This window comes from Phalacrocorax carbo, chromosome 28 (genome assembly GCF_963921805.1).
Source record: "Phalacrocorax carbo chromosome 28, bPhaCar2.1, whole genome shotgun sequence".
In the NCBI taxonomy this organism is placed as follows: domain Eukaryota; kingdom Metazoa; phylum Chordata; class Aves; order Suliformes; family Phalacrocoracidae; genus Phalacrocorax; species Phalacrocorax carbo.
The window spans coordinates 1632817-1654787 of NC_087540.1; the positions used below are offsets into that span (position 1 = coordinate 1632817).

The 21971-nt window shown below is 66.0% G+C and overlaps 1 protein-coding gene across 1 annotated transcript in view; it reads right to left on the reverse strand.

Annotated features, from left to right (window-relative positions):
• KIRREL1 (kirre like nephrin family adhesion molecule 1) overlaps positions 1–21971 on the reverse strand; it is a 29179-nt gene that overhangs the window by 4779 nt on the left and 2429 nt on the right. Inside the window, exons 2-5 of the mRNA XM_064474760.1 lie at positions 3645–3794; positions 2082–2231; positions 607–764; positions 346–496 (exon numbers count right to left, since the gene is read on the reverse strand). Of these exons, the coding sequence (XP_064330830.1) occupies positions 346–496; positions 607–764; positions 2082–2231; positions 3645–3794 (609 nt within the window). The remainder of the gene's footprint in view (positions 1–345; positions 497–606; positions 765–2081; positions 2232–3644; positions 3795–21971) is intronic.

Consider the following 21971-nt stretch of genomic DNA (forward strand, 5'->3'; position numbering starts at 1 on the left):
ATCCCCGGAGTGGGTGTCCAGCATCCCCACCCACCGTGGGTGCTCGCTGCGGGCCCCCAGCCTCCCCACCCAGCGTGGGTGCCGAGCCCCGGCAGGGCAGAGCCTTCCCGCAGCAGCCACTGGAGGTCGGTGTTCACCACGAAGTCCCAGCCTGACCTCCAGCCTGGCACCCACCGGGTGCAACTGGGCAAATCCCTGCCGTGGGCCCCTCCACAGGGACTCCCAACCATGGGGCTGGGGTTCCCCGGTCACCCCGCGATGCCCAGGTACCCCAAGAACTCATCTCCAGCTCCCCGCCCCTGTGCCACCGACACGCAGGGACCGTCGTCCCCGGCACGGACTCACGGTGAACGTTGAGCTTGACAAAGGTCTCCTTGCCCGCCGGGATGGCATCGTTGGTGCTGCGGCAGGAGAACACCCGCCCGATGTCGAGGTCGGTTGGGTTGATGGCGAGCTGGCTGGTGGTTGTCTCCCGCTTGCCGTCGGCCAACACCTCCTGCCGGGGAGAGGGGAGGGTCCCCGTTGGCTCCCAGCGCTGTGCCGGGGACACCGAGGCACGGCGCGGGGCGGGAGGGATGGACGTGGGGTCCCGGCGTGTCCCTGTACCGTGCTGGTGACGGCTCCGTCCTGCTGGAGCCCATCGCGGTACCAGACGATGGTGGCCGCCGGCTTGGCGCTGCGTGCCCGGCACGTCAGGTTGTAGGGCGTCCCCGCGCGCAGCAGGATCTCGGGGGCTCCGTCGATGGTGGGGTCCTCGGGGGGGACTGCAGAGGGGTTAGGGGACACCGGGTGGTTCCGGCTGCCCGCGGCCGGGGCTCCCGCCCGCAGCCCTGGGCGCAGGCAGACCCTGCTCCGCACGTGATGCTGAAATATTGATGCTGCTTTGATAAAGGGAGGGTGATTGAGGGCAGCGGAGGCAGACCTCCTCCTGCATTTGACAGCAAAGCATCATCCGGGCCGGCACCGCCTGGGAATGAATCCCCTTCGCCGTCAGGAGCTAAAGCCCCGTGACTGATTTATTAGGGCTCGGCTCTCAGGGAGAGGTAAAGGCACTGTTTGGCCTCGGGAAGGAAACCCTGTGCTGGCCTGGGGTGTCCCCAGTGTGGGGGCTTGGAGAGGAGGGGCTCGGGGCAGGGGGCTGTGTTTGCCATCCACGGCGGGGAACGGGGACTGGGCGGAGGAGTGCGGCTGCAGGACGGGCAGAGGCAGTTGTAGGATGGGCAGAGAGGGGGGGATCCCCCCTGTCTGGGACCCCAATACCCACAGGAGCCTCCTCTGCTCAGGGACCCCCTGCCTAGGGACCCCCCTGCCTGGAGAACACCCCGCCTGGTGACCCCTCTGCCCAGGGACCCCCCTGCCCTGCCCCAGCTGAGCCCCACACCGGGCAGGGGACATGGGGGACCCCACTGAGCTTGGCAAGCTTGGCAGGGGATGGAGGAGAGGCCGGGTACCCCCAGCCTCGGCAGTGCCACCCCAAAACCCTTGGGGCAGGGATGTTCCTGCCAGCTCACAGCCCCCCCCCGCCCCCCCCGCCAACCCTAGGCTGGGGGTCCGCAGGGAGCGACCCTGCCGGGGGGCGCACAGAGACACTCCAGCGGCTGCGGCGCGGGGAGAGCCGCGCTGCTCAGTACCCCAGCCACATCTCCTGCTCGAGCGCCTTTTATCTCTCGTCTTTCTAATGGGAATTTCAATGCCAGGGGAGGAAGGAGAAGGAGGGGGGGAAAAAGAAATTAGGAAAAAGCAAGAAATCCACCCCAAAACCCCATTCATGCAACATTTCCGCTGCGGCTCCGGCGTCTTCTTTGCTTTTTTTTTTTTTTTACAAGACACAAAAGTCAGGGAAATCAAAGTTACTGCACTCGTAGGTCCCGTAACTCAGCCACGGCGTGAATATAGATTAAGGCATTAAAGATAATGGCACATCGAGGCTGCCGGAGGGAAGGGGGAGGGCGGCAGCGCAGGCAGCGACAGCCTTTCCCGCGCCTGCGAGCAGCCGCCGCTGCCTGCGACGGGCTTTGGGGTGCGGTGGGGGGGATGTGGGTTAGGGTTTGGGGAGGGGTTGTGGGGGGCTGGTTCCTTACTCAGCACGGTGAGCTTGGCCCGGCGGGACCGCAGCGCTGCCTCGGTGGCCTGGCACTCGTACACGGCGTCATCGGAGAGCTCGGCGTCGGTGATCTCCAGGTTGTACTGGCCCGAGTCGGCCGTGCCCACGATGTGGTAGCGTGGCCAGGCTGCGGGGGCGGCACGGGGGGGGTCAGCACCGAGGGGATGGGGTTCACCCAGATTCTCCAAGGACCCCTTTTTCAGGGAGGAGAGGCCGGTGTGGAAGGGAACCCCCTGTTCATGGGGAAGCAGCTCCGGCCTGTTTGGATACAGCCTGGGCAGACCTGGGGGGCTGCCGGCTTGCGGGCAGGTCTCTGCCTGCGCCCCGCGCCAGCCCCACTGGGGACGTGGACTGGGGATATGGGCCCCAGTGGGGGATCCCCAGCACGTGTGGGGCCCTTGGTGCATGTGGGGTCCCTGGCACGTGTGGGGTCCCTGGCACGTGTGGGGTCCCTGGTGCACGTGGGACCCCTGGCACGTGTGGGGTCCCTGGCACGTGTGGGATCCCTGGTGCACGCGGGATCCCTGGCACATGTGGGGTCCCTGGCACGTGTGGGGTCCCTGGGGCACGTGGGACCCCTGGCACGTGTGGGGTCCCTGGCATGTGTGGGATCCCTGGCACGTGTGGGGTCCCTGGTGCACGTGGGGTCCCTGGTGCACGTGGGGTCCCTGGCACGTGTGGGGTCCCTGGTGCATGTGGGGTCCCTGGTGCATGTGGGACCCCTGGCACGTGTGGGGTCCCTGGCACATGTGGGGTCCCTGGTGCACGCGGGATCCCTGGCACGTGTGGGGTCCCTGGCACGTGTGGGGTCCCTGGCACGTGTGGGATCCCTGGTGCACGCGGGACCCCTGGCACATGTGGGGTCCCTGGCACATGTGGGGTCCCTGGTGCACGTGGGACCCCTGGCACGTGTGGGGTCCCTGGCACGTGTGGGATCCCTGGTGCACGCGGGATCCCTGGCACATGTGGGGTCCCTGGCACGTGTGGGATCCCTGGCACGTGTGGGGTCCCTGGTGCACGTGGGGTCCCTGGTGCACGTGGGGTCCCTGGCACATGTGGGGTCCCTGGCACGTGTGGGGTCCCTGGTGCACGTGGGGTCCCTGGCACGTGTGGGGTCCCTGGTGCATGTGGGGTCCGTGGCATGTGTGGGATCCCTGGCACGTGTGGGGTCCCTGGTGCATGTGGGGTCCGTGGCATGTGTGGGATCCCTGGCACGTGTGGGGTCCCTGGTGCATGTGGGGTCTGTGGCACGTGTGGGATCCCTGGCATGTGTGGGGTCCCTGGTGCGTGTGGGGTCTGTGGCATGTGTGGGATCCCTGGCACGTGTGGGGTCCCTGGTGCATGTGGGGTCCCTGGTGCACATGGGACCCCTGGGCCACGTGGCACCAGCTCCACACGGATGCAGCACAGGGAGCTGGGAAACGGGGCGTGGGGGGAAGTGGCGCTGGAGGAGACATTAACACCCGAGAGCCTCCTGCGAAGTGACAGCCCCTGCCCCGCACGGTGACATCCCCAGAGCCGCCCGCCGCCCCACGGGTACCTTTGAGCCCCTGCCCCATCCCCAGGGCGAGGCCATCTTTGGTCCATTGCACGATCCCGGAGTAATTGAGCACCACGCAGGAGAGGACGATCTTCTGGCCGGCCACCACCGTCCGGTCCTCTGGCTCCTCCACGAACCGCGTCTGCGCCACTGGGGACAGAGGAGGGGGATCGGCCAGGGCCCGGGGTGCCCCGCATGCCGGCGGCTCCAGTGCCGCAGAGCTGCCTCCAGCACGGCCCCGCTGGGGACCACCGGAGCTGCCTGCAGTCCCGGAGGGGCTGCCGGGGGTGTGGGACCCCCCCAAGGCCGGGCTCTGTCATGCCCCTGAGCCCCCACCCCGTGCGGCAGCTGGGATTGATCTAGGCACCCCGTCATGGCACCCGTCACGCGGCCAGCGGGTATCGACCAGGACGCGGCGGGGGGGGACACGCGTGGGGTGTGCCAGCGCCGGCGTGCATGACACACGCTTGTGCTGCCAGCCCTGGGATGGGCGATGGGGGACCAGGACCCCAGGAGGGCAGCGGGGAGTGGGAGGCATCTCAGCGGAGGAGCCACTTCTCCCCCGGCGCTTCCCCATCTTAAAAGCTTTTTTACTAAAATATTCAAATTATTTCCACCGTGGCGCAGGAGAGGGGAAGGCAGAAATCCCCTCTGGGGATGAGCGAGCTGGGATAACAAAGCCGCCGAGTCCCCAGCGTGGCCTCCGCCTGTGTGGCCTGGCACGGCACGGCATGGCCGTGCCGCTCGTGGGGTGCCCCATGCCCACGCCACGGCACGGCCACGGCTCAAAACCCCGATCCGCTCGGGTTTGCCCCCAGCTTGGGCTGTGTCCCCGGAGAGCCGGGGGCTCGGGGCTCCCTCCTGCCTTTGATCCTGCAAACAAAGCCCCCGACAGCTCCCGAAATCCCGCAGCCCGGGCTGCTGCCTTCCTTCCCGGCAGCCCTGAGGATGCCACGGTGCCGAGGCGCAGCCTTGGCCCCGCCGCGGGGTTCGGTACGCGCTGGCGCTTGGCACCCTCGTCACCGCGCCTGGCCCAGGGGACCCATCCACCACCATCGCCCCGGCGCCTGCCCGCGGGCCCTGGCACGGGGCGGGGGACGGCGACGGCAGGGGCTCGGGATGGAGAGACCCCACGAGCCACACGCGGCATCCCCAGGTGCCAGGCTGTGCCGACAGGTCCACCGAGAGAGGCAGCACCAGGCACCCTCAAAACCCCGGGATGGGGCACCCCGAGATCCCTGGGACCTGGTGCCCTGGGACCACCAGGATATGGCATCCAGGATCCCTGGGATGGGGCAGCCCAGGATCCCTGGGACGGGGAACCCCCAGATCAGGCACCCCAGGATTCCTGGGATGGGGTACCCAAGATCCCTGGGATGAGGTACCCCTGGATCAGGCACCCCAGGATCCCTGGGATGGGGCAGCCCAGGATCCCTGGGATGGGGAACCCCTGGATCAGGCACCCCAGGATTCCTGGGATGGGGTACCCAAGATCCCTGGGATGAGGTACCCCTGGATCAGGCACCCCAGGATCCCTGGGATGGGGCAGCCCAGGATCCCTGGGATGGGGAACCCCTGGATCAGGCACCCCAGGATTCCTGGGATGGGGTACCCAAGATCTCTGGGATGAGGTACCCCTGGATCAGGCACCCCAGGATCCCTGGGATGGGGCAGCCCAGGATCCCTGGGATGGGGAACCCCTAGATCAGGCACCCCAGGATTCCTGGGACATGGCACCCCAGTATCCCCAAGGTGAGACACCCCAGGATCCCTGGAATGGGGTACCCAAGATCCCTGGGATAGGGTACCCCTGGATCAGGCACCCCAGGATTCCTGGGACATGGCACCCCAGTATCCCCAAGGTGAGACACCCCAGGATCCCTGGAATGGGGTACCCAAGATCCCTGGGATAGGGTACCCCTGGATCAGGCACCCCAGGATTCCTGGGATGGGGTACCCAAGATCTCTGGGATGGGGTACCCCATGATCAGGCACCCCAGGATTCCTGGGATGGGGTACCCAAGATCCCTGGGATGGGGAACCCCCAGATCAGGCACCCCAGGATTCCTGGGATGGGGTACCCAAGATCCCTGGGATGAGGTACCCCTGGATCAGGCACCCCAGGATCCCTGGGATGGGGTACCCAAGATCCCTGGGATGGGGTACCCCTGGATCAGGCACCCCAGGATCCCTGGGATGGGGTACCCCTGGATCAGGCACCCCAGGATCCCTGGAATGGGGTACCCAAGATCCCTGGGATGGGGCACCCCTGGATCAGGCACCCCAGGATCCCTGGAATGGGGTACCCAAGATCCCTGGGATGGGGCACCCCTGGATCAGGCACCCCAGGATCCCTGGAATGGGGTACCCAAGATCCCTGGGATGGGGCACCCCTGGATCAGGCACCCCAGGATCCCTGGGATGGGGTACCCAAGATCCCTGGGATGAGGTACCCCTGGATCAGGCACCCCAGGATCCCTGGGATGGGGTACCCAAGATCCCTGGGATGGGGTACCCCTGGATCAGGCACCCCAGGATCCCTGGGATGGGGTACCCCTGGATCAGGCACCCCAGGATCCCTGGGATGGGGTACCCAAGATCCCTGGGATGGGGCACCCCTGGATCAGGCACCCCGGGATCCCCGGGACGGCGCACCCCAGCACAACCGGGCGCAGCAGACAGACCTCAGAGCACCGCTGGCCGCGCGCCAGGGACCTGCAGCCCGCAGAGGTGATCTGGGGACAGTCACCGCTCCCGGCCACCCCGGGGTGACCCCGCTGCCACCGCCCCGGCACCCCCCCAGCCCCAGCCCACGCCTGCGCTGCCCCGCGGCCCCCCGGGGAGGGGAGACGGAGCGGGGATGTGGGCAGGGAGGGAGATGAAGGGAAGGAGAGAGTGGGAGAGGCGGGGGAAGGAGGGGAGGGATGGAGCAGGAATGGGGGAGCCGAAAGGAGGGGGAAATAAAAAGCAGAGCAGAGATCAAAGAGGAAGGTGCCTGGAGAGAGGTGGGCGTGAGGGAAGATCAGAGCCGGGGAAGGGGGAGCGAGACAGGTGGGAGGAGGCGCAGGCAGCGGCAGCCGCCTGCCAGACAGCTCGGGGGGACCCGCAGCGCCGGCCTGGCCCTGCCTGGCACCGGGCTGGCGTGGGGCTGGACTGGCGTAGGGCTAGTGTGGCACCGGGCTGGCGTGGGGCCGGCTGGCGTGGGGCTGGCGTGGCACCGGGCTGGCGTGGGCCTGGCGTGGGGCTGGACTGGCGAAGGGCTAGTGTGGCACTGGGCTGGTGTGGGGCTGGCATGGCACAGGTCCGGCGTGGGGCTGGTGTGGGGCTGGACTGGCATAGGGCTACTGTGGCACTGGGCCATTGTGGGACCAGGCTGGCGTGGGGCTGGTGTGGGACTGGACTGGCATAGGGCTAGTGTGGCACTGGGCTGGTGTGGGGCTGGCATGGCACGGGGCCAGCATGGGGCTGGTGTGGGGCTGGCATGGCACCAGGCTGGCATGGGGCTGCTGTGGGACTGGGCTGGCGTGGGGCTAGTGTGGCACAGGGCTGGAGTGGGGCTGAGCTGGCGTGGAGCTGGCATGGCACCAGGCTGGCGTGGCACAGCGCTGGCGTGGCACGGAGCTGGCGTGGCACCAGGCTGGCGTGGGGCTGCTGTGGGACTGGGCTGGCGTGGGGCTAGTGTGGCACAGGGCTGGAGTGGGACTGGTGTGGCATGGAGCTGGCATGGCACCAGGCTGGCGTGGCACAGAGCTGGCGTGGCACCAGGCTGGCGTGGGGCTGCTGTGGGACTGGGCTGGCGTGGGGCTAGTGTGGCACAGGGCTGGAGTGGGACTGGTGTGGCATGGAGCTGGCATGGCACCAGGCTGGCGTGGCACGGCGCTGGCGTGGCACGGCGCTGGCATGGCACGGCGCTGGCATGGCACGGTGCTGGTGTGGCACGGCGCTGGCGTGGCACAGAGCTGGCATGGCACCCGGTTGGCGTGGCACGGCGCTGGCGTGGCACGGTGCTGGTGTGTCACGGCGCTGGCGTGGCACAGAGCTGGCATGGCACCCGGTTGGCGTGGCACGGCGCTGGTGCCAGGCCGGCACGGCACAGGGCTGGCACAGCACAGGGCGGTTGGTGCGTTTCGGCAGCGAGGAGCTGCCCGCTCTGGATGCTCTGCCCGCCCCAGCCGTGCCGGCAGCCCCGGCGCAGGGGATGCTGCCCCTGCCCAGCCCCGGCTCTGGCAAACTCCAGCCTGGCTGCTAATCCCGGCAGCGGATAATCGGCCGCCGGCGGTATTTAGGCTGCGAGCTCCGCGGGCAGCAGCTCCCTGTCTCCAGCAGAACCAGGGCACCGCTGCAGCGGGGACGCCCTGCGGTACCCACCCGGTGCGGCGGGGACGCGACCACCGCCACCACGGCCCTCCCGTGCCCATCACCACGCGGTTGTCCCCAAGCACCCACCGACGGGACCTTCCCGCGCCGCGGCGCCCGGCGCAGCGGCTCCCTAGGGCAGGGACCGGTGGGTGCCAGTGCCACCCCCGCCGTGCCAGCCGCGGCGGCGGGTCACCAGCGGGCGCCGGCGGCGGCTGTCAGAGCACGGGAGCCGTCAGCGCGCGACGCTCGCCGGCTTGCAGCGGGCTTCTGCCTCCTTCCCTTTCCCTCCCCTCCTCAAAGGGGCTTTGCCGGGTGCTCCAAGGAACCAGGACTGGGTGGGGGGGGGTGGGGGAGGGTTAGCCTTGAACACGTCCCCCCCCCCATCGCGCACCCCCCGGCGCTGCCCGTCCTGCCGGGCAAAGGGCTGTTTAGTCTGCAGGAGGGCGATACGGGCCGCGGGGGAGGCTGCGTGCCGAGCGATTGCCGCGGCACAGCGGGCGCTGGGAGCCTTGCCGTGTCGCGGGGCCTTGACATGATGCCGAGGAGACGGGCGGCTTCCCGAAGGCTGGAGGCTTAAAGCGCACGCGGTGCCCCCCCCTCGCCACGCCACTGTGCCCCCCCCCCCCCATGAAGCGCTGGCACCTCGGCACGGCCGCAGGGCACAGGGAGGGGGATCGTGGCACGGTGGCCCTGGCGTCTGAGCGTGTATGCACACGTGTGTGCATGGGTACACATGCTTTGGGAACACACCTGTGTGCGTGGGAAGACACGTGTGCGCACGGAATGTGCGTGTGGGCACAGCAGCATGTATGGGTGTGCATGGGAAGGAGCCCGCGTGCACGAAAACACGCGCATGTGCGCGTGGGAACGTGCACGTGTGTGTAGGAGCAATGTGTGCATGGGAATAAGTGTGTGTGGGGGCATGTGCCTGCGTTCATGGGAATGTGCGTGTGTGCATGAAACTGTGTGCAGGGGAACATGTGTCTGTGCATGGGAAAATGTGTCTGTGCATGGGAACGTGCGTGTGTGCATGGGAACGTGTGTCTGTGCATGGGAACATGTGTCTGTGCATGGGAACGTGCGTGTGTGCATGAAACCATGTGTGTGTGTGCATGGGAACATGTGTCTGTGCATGGGAACATGCGTGTGTGCATGGGAACGTGTGTCTGTGCATGGGAACATGTGTCTGTGCATGGGAACGTGCGTGTGTGCATGGGAACGTGCGTGTGTGCATGGGAACGTGTGTCTGTGCATGGGAACGTGCGTGTGTGCAGGGGAACGTGCGTGTGTGCATGGGAACGTGTGTCTGTGCATGGGAACATGTGTCTGTGCATGGGAACGTGTGTGTGTGCATGGGAACGTGCGTGTGTGCAGGGGAACGTGCGTGTGTGCATGGGAACGTGTGTCTGTGCATGGGAACATGTGTCTGTGCATGGGAACGTGTGTGTGTGCATGGGAACGTGCGTGTGTGCATGGGAACGTGTGTCTGTGCATGGGAACGTGTGTCTGTGCATGGGAACGTGCGTGTGTGCAGGGGAACGTGCGTGTGTGCATGGGAACGTGTGTCTGTGCATGGGAACGTGCGTGTGTGCATGGGAACGTGCGTGTGTGCAGGGGAACAGACGCACGTGTGTTGGGAACACGCGCGTTTGCACAGGAACGTCTCCGAGGGCATGGGCTCACACGCGTGTGCGCGGGCAGAGGTGGGGTCCCTGCAGGGCTCTCCCGTGGGCCCACGCGTGGCCCCGGGGGTGCGGGGCAGGCCGCCGAGGCGCGGGGGGGGTCGGGAAGCCCCGCTCCCGGCCCTGTCTCCCTCTATTTATCAAATGAAGGGCTGATTAAGCCCTGGGGCTGGTGCTCCAATCTCCCTCTCTCTCCTCTCACTATTAAACTCAGGGTTCAAAGAAAAGCTTTTTATTCGCGCTGACAGCTTTCAGATGGAGCTAAATCTCTCCGTGCTAGAGGTTTTTTTTTTATTATTTTATCTCTCTCCCTCCTCCCCTTCCTCTTCTCGCTGCTTTTAAATTTAAGCCTTTCCCCCTTCCTCTTCCCAAGTTGTTCGCTTCTATTTATATTGAAAAAAAAAGAAGAAAATAAGACAGGGAGGGGAAAAAAAAACCCCAACCCATCCACTGGTTTTATTCTGCGGGAGAGGAAAGAGGATTTGGCTTCCCTGCGGCCCTGCCCGGCAGAGCGGAAAGGGAGAGACGGGCGAGGATGAGGCTGGAGGCTGCGGATGGGGCATCGCCCCCGTCCCCGCCGCCGTCCCCCCGAGCCGCTCGTCACCCGCCGCTCGGCAACGGGACGGACGAAGAGCTGGAACAACCCCGCGGACCCCGTCGCCCGCCACCGGCTGCGTGGGGAAACTGAGGCACGGGAGCTGGCGCTCGGCCCCGGCACTGCGGCTCGCCGACGGAGCCCGCGGGTGACGCAGCCCACCCCGCCCCCCGTGGGGTGCCATCCTGCCGGGTGCTGTCACAGCGGTGCCGTGCCTCGCCCCGGGAACGCGCCGGCGCCGAGACGTGATCGGTCCTGGCACATCCCCGCGCTCCCCCCCGCTCCGCCTCGCGACGGGGGCTATTTTAGGCTCCGGCAATTTGGGTCTTTCAGCTAAAGCCGGCCACACCTCGGGGCCGGGACACGGGTGGGCTGCTGGGGGTGGCCGTGAGGCTGGTGACCCCCCACCCTCCGCGTCCCTTGGGGCGTCCCAGGGTGGCAGCGGGGCCCCATCCTCACCCCAGGGATGGGGAGCAAGGCTGGGACAAGGCTCCGATGAGGTTTCCCGGGGGCGCGGGGGTGGACGCAGAGGGGGGTTCCTCATTTTGGGGCTACCCCCGACCATCTCCCGCAGCACCCCCAGCTCTCCGCCGGCCCCGGCAGGACGGGGACCCGACCGGCGGCCGCCCGACGCGGCAGCGCGCTCACCCACAGCTCCCAGCCAGCAAATTGATATTTGCTAGAGAAGGTCCCCGTTGCCATCAACAATTTATGAGCCTCCTTCGCCGCGATTACCCCGGCACGACAGCGCTGGCCGGGAACAGGCCGAGCTGCGCGCTCTGAAAGCAGCTTGGCAGGAGAAGCCGCTTCCGCTCCGTGTTCGAAGTCACTCAATGCCCTCTTCTATTTTCTTCTCTTTCTTCTTGGCTTTTTAACGCTAACGTGGCTGGATGGTGGGTGGCAAAGAAGAGGCGGGCCCTGGGATGGCGATGCTGGGGGTACCGGCGTGGTGATGCTTGGGGTGATGCTTGGGGTGGTGCTTGGGGTGATGCTTGGGGTGATGCTTGGCACCCAGGGACGCATCCTGGAGCTGGCTGCACCATTTGGGGGGTGTCAAAGCTCTGTCCCCCACCCCGGCTTCGTTATCAGCCCCCGGCGAATGCTCGTCAAGAATGCATTGACCCTATTTGACCAAAATTGCTCTCCTATAATCCTGCTTTGATTGACATTAATGGAATATTACTATCCTTTATATCCTTATTAATTGAATCCTGCAGCCGCTACTCTGTGATGTGTGGGGAGCTGGTGGCATCCCTGCCATGCCGGCACCCTCGGCAGCCAAATGTCCCCATCCCCGTCCCCATCCCTGCCATGCCGGCACCCTCGGCAGCCAAATGTCCCCGTCCCCGTCCCCATCCCTGCCATGGCGGCACCCTCGGCAGCCAAATGTCCCCATCCCCGTCCCCATCCCTGCCCTGCCAGCACCCTCGGCAGCCAAATGTCCCCATCCCCATCCCCATCCCTGCCCTGCCAGCACCCTTGGCAGCCAAATGTCCCCATCCCCGTCCCCATCCCTGCCATGGCGGCACCCTCGGCAGCCAAATGTCCCCATCCCCGTCCCCATCCCTGCCATGGCGGCACCCTCGGCAGCCAAATGTCCCCATCCCCGTCCCCATCCCTGCCATGCCGGCACCCTCGGCAGCCAAATGTCCCCATCCCCGTCCCCATCCCTGCCATGGCGGCACCCTCGGCAGCCAAATGTCCCCATCCCCGTCCCCATCCCTGCCCTGCCAGCACCCTCGGCAGCCAAATGTCCCCATCCCCATCCCCATCCCTGCCCTGCCAGCACCCTTGGCAGCCAAATGTCCCCATCCCCGTCCCCATCCCTGCCATGGCGGCACCCTCGGCGGCCGCTTGTCCCCATCCCCATCCCGGCTGCCTCCGGACCCTGTGCCCTGGCTCCGCTCCCGGCGCTGGCGGGTCCTCCCCATCCCGGCAGGAACGGAAAGTATTTCAACACCATCATATGACGCCAGCGCATCGTTGGCAAGCGCCCAGCACCCGGGCTTGGGAGGCACCGGGACGGGGCCACATCCAGCCCGGCCCCCCCCCCCCCCCCCCCCCATCTTGGCCGAGCGTCCCCGGCTGCCGCTGCGTTTGACCCCGTTCCTTCTGCACATGCGGTGGCAGAACCGGGGCTGTTTTAACCCACACCCTACCCCGAGGGAAACCAGGCGTGGGGGGCACAGGAACCCCCTCAAACCGCCCACAGACCCCGCCACGGCCATGCTGTGCCTCAGTTTCCCCCGGGGCTGCGTGTCCCTTCCCGTGGACACCCGGGCGTCCCCAGTGTGCCCGGCAGGGTGCTGGCGGGGGCTGGGGGTGGGGGGGCTGCTCTGTGCCTCCCCCCTCCACTCCCCGCTCCTGAAGCTGGTGGTAGCGAAGCTCTCCGGGGAAAGGATGCTCCAGTTATTTTCATTTTTTAAAAGGCAAAATTATAAGAACAAATGAGGAGGAGATTGGTTCCCCTCCCCCGGCCCCGCCGCCTCTCCTCCCCACCCGCTTTCGGCAGCACCGGGTCCCCAGCGCCTCCCCGCGCCCCCCGCCGGGGTCACCTTGACCGCGCCACCCCGACACGGCATCCCCCACAGCACCAGGATGCGGGACGGGTGCCCGTCGGCACCGGGGCCCTCCACCGCAGCGCCCGCGGTGCCCCCGGCTCTGCCGTCCCTCCATGTCCCCAACAAGCCCCCTGCCACGGGGGCTTCTCCCATAAACCCACCGCTCCCACCCCCCCCACCAACCCCGATTTCTCATTTCCCGGCCGCCATCGCCGGTGACACCAATCTCACAACAAATTTAGCAGCTCATTTCCCGACTGATCAAATATTCCACCTCGATTATTCCCCGGGCGAGGGGACCGGGCGCCGCCGCCGCGCCGGCACCTCCGTGTCAGACCCCACCGACAGCCCGGCGGGAGGATGCCGGTGGCGGCGGGGACAGCCCGTGGTACCCGGGTACCACCCCCCGTGCAGCATCCTCAGGTGGCCGCGGTCCCCGGGAGATGCAGGCCGGCCTCGTGGGGAAACTGAGGCACGGGGCGGGGGGGGAGGGGGGGTCCCCAGCTGAGATGGGGGTCCATCAGCCCAAGGATAACCCCGTCCCCTCCGCCGCCGGCTCCTCTTCTCAACCCAGCCCCAAATTTCCACCCCCCCACCCCAAATCTCCTGCCTTTTACGACCGGGCGAGGGCACACGGCGGGGGGAGCCGGGCCGAGGCCCCGGCTCGGCGTTAGAGGCCGGGTAAAAACACGCAACGCGGGGACCGTGCAAAAAACAATTTTCAATTAAAATCGCGTTGGGAAGAGGCATAAATACCGGGGGAGATGACGTGGTGGAATTGGGTTCTATTTTTCCTTCCCGAGGAGCCTTAAATATTCCCCACCTAATAATAATAATATAAAAAAAAATGAACTCCCGACTTACGAAATAACATATAAATTCCCCTCGTAATTACATTACTTTCAGCGCTGCAAAGATGCCAATAAAATATAAACCAGCGCCGGGCAGAGGGAGAAAATATAGATGAAAATAAATGAATTGCTTTAGTGCATTATAGCAAAGGAGCCAAGCTGGGGGGGGGGTGTGCAACTGTGGGGGTCGGACCCCCCATTGCTGCCCCACAGGGACCTCACGGGGGTGCACGTCGCCACGGCCACATATGGGGGTCCAGGGTTGGGTACAGCCCCCCCCCCCCGCCCCGCGAGGAGGTACTGAGGGTTCAACCCAAGGGGGCAGCGGTTTGGGGGAATCCCTGCGCCCCCACATCCCGCTCCTGCCCCCCCCCCCGCCCACCCACCCCCAAGGGCAGGCGGAGGCTGGGGGCGATGGGGGTCTTTGTCGCTGGGTAGGACCCCTCGGCCGCCCAAAGTTGGTGGAAAATCTCGGCCCCTTTCTCTCGCCCTTAATCCCGGTGAAAGGGGGCAGCCAGGCAGAAAGACAAAGGGCTCGGGGGGCCCCGAGCGGGGCGATGTGGGGGGCACGGGGGGCACGGGGGGCTGCGGGCGAGGCCGGCGGGCAAAGCTTGGAGGGGCCGGAGCGGGGCGATGCGGGGGGTGCCGTGTGCTCGCACGGGAGCGTGTGCTTGTGCGCGCACGCCGGCTGCGTCCTTGCAATGGTGCGGGTGCGCACGCGTGTGTGCATGCACTGGGTGTGTGCTTGCGCGGGTGTGTGGTGTGTTTGCACACCCCCTGTGTGCTTGCATGGGTGCGTGTGTGCATGTACGTGTGAGTGCGTGCACCCACTGTGTGCTTGCACGGGTGCGTGTGTTTGCACACCAGCTCTGTGCTTGCACAAGTGCATGTACGTCTGTGTACATGCACTGGGTGTGTGCGTGCACGGGTGCGTGGTGTGTTTGCACACCAGCTGTGTGCTTGCACGGGTGTGTGTGTGCATGTACATGTGAGTACGTGCACCCACTGTGTGCTTGCACGGGGGTGTGCGTGTGATTGCACACCAGCTCTGTGCTTGCACAGGTGCATGTGTGCATGTACGTGTGTGTGCATGCACCCTTTGTGTGCTTGCACGGGTGCGTGTGTGCATGTACGTGTGTGTGCATGCACTGGGTATGTGCTTGCACGGGTGCATGGTGTGTTTGCACACCAGCTGTGTGCTTGCACGGGTGCGTGTGTGCATGTGTGTGTGTGTGCATGCACTGGGTGTGTGCTTGCACGGGTGCATGGTGTGTTTGCACACCAGCTGTGTGCTTGCACGGGTGCGTGTGTGCATGTGTGTGTGTGCATGCACCCTTTGTGTGCTTGCACGGGTGCATGGTGTGTTTGCACACCAGCTGTGTGCTTGCACGGGTGTGTGTGTGCATGTACGTGTGTGTGCATGCACTGGGTGTGTGCTTGCACGGGTGCATGGTGTGATTGCACACCAGCTGTGTGCTTGCACGGGTGCGTGTGTGCATGTGTGTGTGTGCATGCACCCTTTGTGTGCTTGCACGGGTGCATGGTGTGTTTGCACACCAGCTGTGTGCTTGCACGGGTGTGTGTGTGCATGTACGTGTGTGTGCATGCACTGGGTGTGTGCTTGCACGGGTGCATGGCGTGTTTGCACACCAGCTGTGTGCTTGCATGGGTGCGTGTGTGCATGTGTGTGTGTGCATGCACCCTTTGTGTGCGTGCACGGGTGCATGGCATGTTTGCACACCAGCTGTGTCCTTGCACGGGTGTGTGTGTGCATGTGTGTGTGTGCATGCACTGGGTGTGTGCTTGCACGGGTGCATGGCGTGTTTGCACACCAGCTGTGTGCTTGCACGGGTGCGTGGTATGTTTGCACACCAGCTGTGTGCTTGCACGGGTGCGTGTGTGTGTGTGTGTGCGCACCCGCCTTGTGCTTGCACGGGGGTGTGCGTGTGTTTGCACGGCTGCCGTGTGCTCGCACAGGAATATCTCTGTCTGTTGGAGCTGGGAGCGTGAGCGCAGGCCGTGTGTGTGCACGGGTGGGCGCACACGTGTGTGTCTGTGTGTGCAGCCACGTGCACCCCCCGGGTGAGGACGGACACCCCCATACGAGGCCCCGCAGCACCCCTGGGTGGGGGGGGGGTCCCTGCCGGGTCCCGCGGGCCTTTGACGATCAGAGGCGCCACAGAATGGCCGAGGGCGCGCATCGGAGCTGCCCTCGCACCCCAACCTTCCTCCTCCTCCTCCTCCTCCTCCTCCCGGCGCTGCCCTTTGCGCCGCTGCCAGACAAAGGCCTGGGCTGCAGATGTGCAGGGCGCTGCAGATGTTGCTCCCACCCGGGTTTCCTGGGGTCAGCCCGCCCCCCCCCCCCCAGCATCCCCCAGCCCAGGCATCCCCCCCCACCCCAGGGACACCCAGCAGCACCTCCCCTGGGGGGGGGGAACGGGACCTGAGTGGGTCCCTGAGCCAGACCCCCAGCGCTGGGGGAGCCCCAGGCCTCCGGGCCCCCCCCCCCCCCAGCAGACAGAAGGAGCTGGCGGAGCTTCCCCCCTTGTTATTTCCTCTTCATTTCTGGGGCTGTCAGAATTACGGAGCAGCGCTGTTTATTGGCTTGAGTTTAATTAATTTGTGTAATATCCCTGTTAGGAACAATGTCTAATTAAGACTTTTGTTTGTGTGTGTGCGGGTGGGGGGGGGAGGGAGGGGAGCTTTTCTTTGGGAAAAGTGAGCGGGGGGGGATGTGAGAAATAAAAATCCCTAATCATTAATGAAGGGGGGGGGAAAAATAATATTTAAACACCACTGGCATCCTTCCACCAAGCTGCTGGTAAGCGCTCTCGTTACAGATGTCTTAATGAGAGATCTCTTAATAATGGGATTATCATTCACATTCAATCGGGACAAGCAGCTGCGAGAGCGCGAGGCTCCGACACGGGCCTCCGCGGCCCCGACGGATGGAAAAGGACGAGTCCCCGGCCTCGTCCGAGCTCTCCTTCGGGACGGGGACCCCGTGTGCCTCAGTTTCCCCACGGGCGGCTCCAGTCCCCAACCGGTAAAAGGCGGCGGCGCCACGAGCATCGCTAACGGGATGAGGTTAAATTCCACGCCTCCGACGGAGCTGGCAGCAGCTCGGTTCCATCCCCGGCAAACGGGGTTTAATAAAAAATCCATAAACCCTAATCCAGGAGGAAACGGGTTTGAAGGGAAGGAAAAAAATCAATAGGGATGGGGTGCGGGTTGGCGTCCCCCTCCGGCCGGACCCCAAATGTGGTGGGGACCCCAGGTTGTCCCCCCCTGGCCTGGGTGCTCCCTTCCCCCTCCGCTCCCCAGGGGAAAATATGGGCAGGAATTTGGGCTCCTTCCTCCCAAACCGGCATCGCCCCGGCACGGCGGCAGCTGAGGCGGGACCCCGCTGGGGTGGGACCCCCCCACCCCCCCCCCGAGAGGTGCCCACCCAACCCACAGCGCTCCCCACACCTCCCCGCGCTAGGGCACCCCCGCTGCCATGTCGCACCCCAAACCGCCCACGTGTCCCCCACGCGGATTTGGGGCTCGGGGGTCCCCCCAAGGACCCACCACCCCACCTGGGATATTTGGGGAGGGGGTTCCCATGGAAGGTTGAGCCCAGCAGTGGCCACACCAGCGTGGTCACCCCAAGCACGTGCTGGGGTCCCTGTGGCTTGTGGGGGGTTACAAGCATTATGTCTCTGACTGTGGGGGGACCCACCCTGGCAGGGTGACCCCGGATTTGGGGGGACGCAGCCCTCCCTCCCCTCTGGGGCTCTGCAAATCCTGCAGCAGGAGAAGCTGGAGCTGGAGGGAGCAGCCCTGGCTCCCGCTCCTGCGGTCAGAGCCCAGCAATGATCCCACAAGCCTGGAATTTGAGGAATTTCCTGCCAAGGCTCTCTGGAAGATGAGGGAGAGAAAGAAAACCCAGAGCTTAACCCTCAGCTCCCCACACCCGCCCTGCAGCGGGCAGGGGGCTGAGACCCCAACCAAGGGGCTGGCGGGGATGGGGGGCATTTTGGGCGGGGGGCGGGGGGCAGCGTTTAGCTTTGGGGGTTGTTTCTCGCCGCTCCCCAACTTTTTGGGCCAACGCCGCTGCGTGCGGAGCTGGACGGGGAGCTGGGGCCCTGCATCGGTGTTGCCCACGTGGATGGGGAAAGCAAAGCGCTTTGTGCCTCAGTTTCCCCACTGCTGCTCTCCTGCCTCCTCCTTGGCCCCAGGGAGCCTGCACCGGCCTGCACCCCAACACAGCACCCTGCCCACCACCCTGCATCCCCCGGCCCATCACCAGCCCCCGGCCAGGGGGGCTCAGCACCCCCAGCCCTCCCCGGGGACGCACGACGAAGCTCTGCGTGCCCCGAACTGAGGCTGGCAGCGGCGCAGGATGGGAAATCCCCTCTCGAGTGCTTAAACCTATTATTTTAAATTAAATCCACTTGAAAGGTCATTTTTTAAAATAAAAGAACAAAAAGGGAAGGGAGGAAGCAGGAGAGGAGGCGGCTGGAGCCCCTTGCTCCCCCCATAAGGAGTTAAGAGGGTCCTGCTCGGCCTGGGGGAGCGATGGGAACCAGGCACCCAGGCCAGCCCTGCTTCGCCCTGGGCACCCTCCGAGCCCGGCAGCGGCACCGGGACGTTCCCATCTCCGGTGCCGTGGGGCTCCCGCGCCCGACGGAGAGGCAGCACCCACAAGGGTGCTCGGAGGCACCCTGGGAGGGGACAGCCTGGGTGCCCCCCGATCCCGCACCTCCCACGGGACGGGCCTCGCTGGGTGCCCCCGGTGCCGAAGGGGCCACGGACGGTGCATCAGCCTGGCGAGACCCCAGCGAGGGGGCCGCAGCCTTCATCCCGCTCCTCTGCATCGCCCCGCGGGCGCAGCGGGGTGCACGCCCGCACCCCCTCGCACGCCCACGCCCTCGCGCGCTCCCTCGCACGCCCGCACGCACACTTTCCCCACTCCTTTTCTTTGCCGTTCCTATGGCAACCCCTCCAAGGCACACAACCGCTCTCCGATTGGAAATAAAAGTTGTTTTTCCTCCCCTCCTCCTTTACTCCACTCTTTCGCTTTTCGCCCCCCTCTTATTTTGATTTCCATTTGGATCATAATCCGCCCGTTGCCATGGCAGCGCTGGCAGCCCTTTATGTCCCAGCCCTTGCAGAAAAGGCCTCTCTCCCCCTTTTTCCCTTCCCTGCACCTTCCCCGAGTGGGTTTGCTCTTTAAATCCCTCCTTCCCGCCATCCCCTCGCCACAGCGACCCCGGCACCGCCGGGATCCAGCCCGGCCCCGGGGCCTGGCGTCACCGGCTGCGCCACGTCCGATGCCACGCTGACGGGACTTTTTCGCGGTGGGTGGGTGGAAGGAAGCTCGTTTTCCAGTTCCCAGCCCTGATAGATGCATCCCAGCAAAGTCCAGGTGGGATCCTGGACCAGAACTCCATCCCCTTCCCAGATACCCTTAACTCTGCCCCATCACCCGGCCACGCTCCTCGCCCGAGCACCCTCCCTTTGGGGTGACACCCGGGGCGCCCCACGCCCGAGCACCCTCCCTTTGGGGTGACACCAGGGGCGCCCCTCGCCCGAGCATCCTCCCTTTGGGGGGGGCACCCGGGGCGCCCCTCGCCCGAGCACCCTCCCTTTGGGGTGACACCAGGGGTGCCCCTCGCCCGAGCATCCTCCCTTTGGGGTGACACCCGGGGCGCCCCTCGCCCGAGCATCCTCCCTTTGGGGGGGGCACCCGGGGCGCCCCTCGCCCGAGCACCCTCCCTTTGGGGTGACACCAGGGGTGCCCCTCGCCCGAGCATCCTCCCTTTGGGGGTGACACCCGGGGCGCCCCTCGCCCGAGCATCCTCCCTTTGGGGTGACACCCGGGGCGCCCCTCGCCCGAGCATCCTCCCTTTGGGGGGACACCCGGGGCGCCCCTCGCCCGAGCATCCTCCCTTTGGGGTGACACCCGGGGCGCCCCTCGCCTGAGCACCCTCCCTTCGGGGGGGCACCCAGCGCTGCCCGCTTGCCCATCCAGAGGGCGGCCATGTGGCCGCCGGGAGAAGTGCCGCGGGTCACGGCGCCAGCGCGGGATGGTCCCTCCGTCCCCTCTGCCTTCGCCGCCTGCCTCCTGCGCCGTGCCCACTCCTGGCTGGGAGCAGGAGGTTATGAAAATGAGCTGTGTGCCCAGGAGACTGTAATTATCTGCTAAGTGTGAAAGCTAGAGTGATTAATTAAGAGATAATAAAAAGAAAAGGAGGCTAGAGAGGGAATAACGGATGCTTTGATGATAAAACCTGAGGTAAGGCAAGCAATTAGGGGAATCTTTATGGAGAGTTAGCTATAATCCCCGCGTTGCCCGCGCAGCGGGGGGCCGCGTGTCGGGTGGATGGACGGACCCACGGACGGTGGCAGAGGAGCGGGGAGGCCGCGTGTCCCGGTCCCACGACCGGAGCTGGCTCCGGCACCCGTGGGGATGCGCTCACCGGGATGAGCCGGGCAGGAGGATCCCAGGTAGGATCTAGGCCAGGAGGAAAGCTGGCTTGGGATTAAACCAATCCCGAATTAAAGGATGGGAATGTAATTAATGCCGCTCAGCTCTGGTTGGTGGGAGAGAGGTGCCCAACGCCCCTGATTTCACCTCCGGATGGTTGGGTTGCCAGAGGTCACGGTGGACGGACAGACAGATGGGCTGTGTGTCCTGCAGAAAACAGGCGGGAATGCTGCGGGGCCGGCAGGGAGGGGGGCTGCCGGGGGGCTCCGCGGTCGTGCTGGCTGCCTCCCCGCCGGCGAACCGGGCCCCAGCGCGGCAGCGGGTGATTCAGCCCTGGCATGGGCTGCCCAGGCAAGTCCCGGCACGGGGCGGTGGCTGCCACGGCGCGGCTCGTCCCACCGGCCCCGAAGGCTGCCTCGGCCCCCGCAGAGCCTGGGGTCAGCGCCAGACCCCCGCCGCGGGGCTGCGAGGTACCCCTCGCTCGCTCTGCTCCCCTGCGGAAAGGTGGGGGGCATCCCCAGGGTGGGAAAGGGGCTTCGTCCCCCTCCCGCGCCCGCCCTGGAGAAGCGAAAAGCATCGGCAAAACCCCACCAGTGCCCGCAAGCCCCAATCCCAGTTGCTAAAATGGTTTCCTGGGGGTGTCAACCTGCTGCGGGGAGCCTGCGGTGACCCGCCGCGGCTCCGACCCCTCCACCGAGGGGTTTTGGGGCCGGGGGTCCGGAGGGGTGGCGGGTACGATTGCGGGGACGTGGGTTCCTGCCCAGAGGGGACGTGGGGGGGGCGGCTGGCGAGGGTCCGCATGGCACCGGGGTGGGTAGGGGGGCACGCTGCAAGGCAGAGGCCGGCTGCTGCGGCGCTGCCGGACACGGCGAGGCCAAACCGGAGCCGGAGATGGATCAGCTCCCCCAGGAGAGCGGCTCCGGGCCGGGGGGCACCGCGCGGACAGTGGGGTCACCCCAGGCAAGCGCCCGAGGGAAGCCCGGGGACACCCAGGATCGGGCAGAGCGCGGGGGCCACCAGCATCGCCACCGGTCCCCGAATGCCCACAGCCAGGGCGCGATGGCGGATGCCACCGGCTCCAGTGCAGCCCCCAGCCCCGGTGGAGGGAGCGGGGAAGACCACCATCCTCCCCCACCGCCATGTCTCAGCCCCGGAGCGTCCCCCGGGGAGGGGGGCTTTTTATTACCCTGCAGCAGACGACGGTCATCTTACAAACCACATCACGCCACTGCGGCTCCGGCGGCGCGCGGGGAGCCGAGCTGCCGCCGCCTCAGCGGAGGGAGGACGGGCAGGTGCCCGCCACCGTCCCCATCACCTCCCTGGGGACGCCGGGACCACCGGGACCCTTCCTTCGGCTTCTTCCCCCTTGGGGAGCCACCGAGGGCATTCACATCCCGGCTTTGGGGCAGCCAGGGTGGGCCTTGTGGCACCCTCCCTCCTGCCCTGGAAATCTGGGGCCGAGGGGCCGCGTCCCTCATCCAAGCTCGCCCGAAAAAGTCACCAGCAAAGGGACCAGCCTGACCTCAAACCACCCGGCGACGTCTCCCAAGGGAGCAGGGCTCAGCTGGGGCATGCAGTGAGCGCGCCAGGTCTCAGAGCCACCCACTGGGCCGACCCATGAGCCCACGGGGGGCTGGCACGAGCCCCCCCAACCCCGGGACGAGCCCCCGCTGTCACCCCTCCACCAGCTCCCACCTCTCCGCTGTTTCAATTTTGTTGCTTTTGAGAGGGAAGGGGGGGGGGGATAGGATAAAAAAAAACCCACGGAGAGAAAGAGAAGAAGAATCGCCCAGAAAATGAATAAATA